The 4,074-nt window shown below is 53.0% G+C and overlaps 1 protein-coding gene across 1 annotated transcript in view; it reads right to left on the bottom strand.

The window, feature by feature from the left end:
* Nucleotides 1-203: 203 nt before the first annotated feature.
* Nucleotides 204-4,074, bottom strand: part of MFAP5 (microfibrillar associated protein 5) — an 8,253-nt gene continuing 4,382 nt past the window's right edge. Inside the window, exons 4-8 of the mRNA XM_008937867.1 lie at nt 3,057-3,092; nt 2,247-2,282; nt 1,393-1,480; nt 884-957; nt 204-325 (exon numbers count right to left, since the gene is read on the bottom strand). Coding sequence (XP_008936115.1) covers nt 204-325; nt 884-957; nt 1,393-1,480; nt 2,247-2,282; nt 3,057-3,092 — 356 coding nt within the window. The remainder of the gene's footprint in view (nt 326-883; nt 958-1,392; nt 1,481-2,246; nt 2,283-3,056; nt 3,093-4,074) is intronic.

The following is a 4,074-nucleotide window of genomic DNA, read 5'->3' as shown; positions in this document are numbered from 1 at the left end:
TTAGAAGATGACAACAGCCCCCACGTCAGGCTAGCAGAGAGGAGCCTCCTTCACTGCATCCCCTGAAGGAGAGGCCGTGGGGAGGGCAGAGAAGCAAGGGGACGGTGGGGAGCTCAGAACTGAGAAGGACTTGTCTTGGGTTGTAGGCAGTGGATACTGCTTTCTCTTCTCCCCCTTCCTCTTCCTCTGCTGCCGTTGGTGGCTCAGGGAGCAGCAGGCCCCCGGCGCTGCTGCTCCAGGAGCTGCCTGCAGGGCAGGGCAGGGGGCTGCCCCGAGCGCCGCAGCCGTCGAGGAGGAAGCCCAGCCAGCTGGCGACAGATCTCATCTGAGGACACAGCACACACAGGGTGACAGGCAGCCAAAGCTCCCCTCAGACCCTCCACCACCAGCACAGCCACAGGTACATCCTCCACTGCATCTACAGGAACTGTTGGGACTGCTGAATCCTCATATACAGGAGGCCAGTGAACAAGTCCTTGGGCTTTTATTTATTTCCTCCTAGATTTATTCATGCACAATACGTATTTAAACCACTCATATTTTGCTGCACCAAAGACTGCATGGGAAATCTAGACTGCTTCTACTCCTGAGCAGAAGTACTGACTCACTCTTTGTCCTCAGAGGAACACAACTTTCAGTAAGGGTGTGTCTGGGATTAGCAAAGCATGATCAGCACTGATGAAGGCAGAGCTCTCCTATGCCCGGGCAGTATAAAATCTGCCTGCCAATACTTTCCATGGCACGCACACTGTCTCCATTGTGTTAGAGCTCCTCCAAACCAGGTCCAGGAAGCCACTGCCTCTGGATTTGGGCTGGGTGATGAGCCTGGGGGTCCTGTGAGATAGCTGCAGCTACTCCTCTAGGCTAGCCTGTTAGCACCCACCTTGCATGACCTCGTTCTCCTTGCAGACGATGCGGGAGCACACCTCCTTGTTAATGATGTACATGCGGCGCACGCTGAGGCACCACCAGGCACACCCCAGGGACAGCAGCAGAGCCACAGGGCCCCACAGAAACAGAAACAAAGGGATACAGGCAATAAATACATATATTCACTGATGAGGAAGCAAATCCTAAATCTTCAGGATTACTTGGCTTAGGATAAGGCTGTTGTCAATGGGAAGGTAATTTTCTTGGACTCCATGGAATGGCCCAATGCCTTAAAGCCAGGCTACAACACAGGGCACATGACAGCTCCTTAGGGCTGCAGAGATGATAGTTAGTGTGCTGTTTTAATTAATCACCCTAAAAGGCCACTCTGAGGATAGGACTCATGTCACCACCCGTTTCCCTGAGGGAACCTCTAGTCTGAATGCAAAGGCACCAACGGCTGAACTGGACACGCCACTTCTGGAGTTTTTAGAGCTTTTCTGAGGGATGCTTGTCTCTTACCTGGTGACACAGAGGTAGCTGATGCACTGCTTCACTGGCTTGTGCACGGAGTACAGGCGTGTGCAGGGGAACTTCTCCTCACGGCAGTCTGGGGACACACACACACACACACTCTCAGGGATGCCACCTGGCACTGCAGGGGAGCTCATTCTGCCACCCCTACAGCTTCAGCACCATTGCTGGCCTCCAGGCTTCAAGGGGAGGCCCCATGCCTCTCGTGTGAGGGGTGGGGATGGTTTAGAGAAGAGGAAAATCAGGCAGACATTTCTGCTGTCCCCTTGCCTCATAAAGCAAAATCAAGGGAAAGTTGAGTGAAATGCAAAACAAGCCCACTGGGAATCCCCAGTAAAGAAGGCACATGCTGTAAAGGGGACAGGCACAAATGAACAACATGCAAACTGTAGTTGGATGTTTAAGACACATGGTTCTAACAGATATAGAATCATAGAATCCTTTAGGTTGGAAGGGACCTCCAAGATCATCAAGTCCAACCACCAAGCCACCAGGGCTCCAAAGTCCTCTGCCAAAACAGATCAGAATCTGTCAGGGCTGGAAGGGACCACAAGGATCCCCCAGTTCCAACCCCTCTGCCATGAGCAGGGACACCTCCCACTAGACCAGGCTGGGAGGTGTCCCTGCTTCAGCCTCAGACTTCAGGACACAAATCTCATTCCTTTGTTTCTGGACAGGCAACCCCCTGGGTGACTATGATGAGTTCTCTTGCAGCTCCTTCTGACAAGGACAGAATATTGACCCAGAGCAGCTGGTCGGGTGCTCTGCCAGCACCTGCCTGGAGAGGTAACAGGGGTGAAAGTGGGCCTGGGAGGGGGCACAGGCAGCAAACTCAAACGTACCTGATGAAACCGTTGTAGTTTCACTGTCAGACTGAACTGGAAGACAGAGGGTAGAAAAGTTAGTGTGATTTACCATGATTCCTTCCTAGACCTCAGCTTACTCAAAACAAATAGCTGGGAAGTTCTTTCAAGAGCCCTCCATTGTGACTTCTAATGTGGGAAAAGATTTTGTTGTTATGGATATGAAACCATAAGAGAAAGTACAAACCCAGTATGAACCCAGTGCCAGCTACCCAGCCAACAATGCCAAAAATCTGCCCAAGCTTTACCATGAAGCATTACCACCACTGCTCAGAGTCACACTGTGAGGGCATCTTGACTTAACATTCAAGAGGTGGGGTAGATGTATTTAGCTGCTGTCCATCCAGGCAACAAGTGAAGGGGCCTGTGGCTGCCTCTTCCCAAGGAGCAGTAACAGCTTTAAGAAACAGCATCCCCAGACCTCTGGGTTCCTCTCAGTGTTCGTGACAAGGGGTGGAAAGGAGCTTGGCTCTTGTTCTCTCTGATAAAGCAACATACCTGTACCACAGTAAACCAGTCTGTTTTGTCATTTACCCAGTGACAAACTGGAAAGGACCCTGGAGGACTGACTGCCAGGCACGAGCTTTCATCAGTGGTTAGAGAAGACTTGTGCTGCTGTGTGTGTGCCAGGGTCAGACAGGAGCAAAGCACATGGAGGTACAGAGGCTCTGGTGCATCAGTGCTGCAGCTGGGGGCAGCCAGGGCAGGCAGCACTCTGGGTGTGCAAGGGACTGGGCAAAGAGGGACAGGGCTGGTCCACGTTTGGCTGTGACCTGAGAATAAACTCACCAGGACTCAGCAGCACAGGCGGTGTGACAGCTGCAGCTGAAAAAAGAGAAAGTCTGCTGAAGGATCCAAATTTGAGCTTTCAGCCTCCTTCCCCCCTCCTACAGTTCTGCCAGTGGCTCACCACTCCTCACCAGGGGCCATCCTGCACCTGGCTCATGGACAACTCTGATCCTGTTGTTATCTGACTTGTGAGGGCAACTGCAGGCTTTCCCTGGGACTATGCTGGATGTCCTAGAGCTGATGGGATGCTGTGGGGCAGAGATGTCCTTTGTGAAGAGCTTCTTCTCAGTTCCTCAACAGTAAGTGTTTTGAAGCCAGGGTCTGCTGTAAAGGCTTCACATTTAGTCCTTTCAGGTGTAGATGCAGGTTGGCCACCACCAGCTCAGTCTGGGCACCAAGTCTTATTTACCTTCCTACAGCCAGGTCTCACACACTGAAGATGAGACTGATCCAAGCTGCCTTCACCTCTCATCCCCACCATTAAGAGCACACACCTTGCACATACAACACTGTGCCTCCACTCCTCTCCTCCCACGACAGCTGACCAGAGTGACCACAGTACTCTAGCCACCTAAGGAGCAGAGTCACAGGGCAGAGGAGGGACCACAGAGCTGCTGTCCTGGAGCACAGGGCCCTGCTCTCAGAGGAGCTCTCCTGCACACAACACACCTCCAGCACCAGCCAGTGCTGCTGCCTCTCCTCTCTTTGGAAGAGGATCCCTGACAGTGGTGCCCTCTCTCCCCCTGCCCTGTCTGATCCTCCCTGACTCAGGGGGACGAGTTTGAGACACTGTCCTCCACCTACCCGGCCTTTTGCAGAGATTTTGCTGCCCCCCCAGTGCCACAGCTGCAGGCAGGGCAGGGAAGACTACTAAAAGAACAACATTCCCTCCTCCCCATCCCATCACTGCTCAGAGGTTATTGCCATCTTTTGGTTTTTTTGCCACCCATCTCCTGGGCACTCGTGCAGGGCTGCTGGCTGCCAGCAGACCCACACAGCCTGTGGCCCAGTGCTGCCC

The sequence above is a fragment of the Merops nubicus genome, unplaced genomic scaffold (genome assembly GCF_000691845.1).
Source record: "Merops nubicus isolate BGI_N331 unplaced genomic scaffold, ASM69184v1 scaffold12323, whole genome shotgun sequence".
Classification (NCBI taxonomy): domain Eukaryota; kingdom Metazoa; phylum Chordata; class Aves; order Coraciiformes; family Meropidae; genus Merops; species Merops nubicus.
The sequence above is the reverse complement of the archived record's forward strand: the minus strand, read 5'-3'. Positions and strand labels throughout refer to the sequence as shown.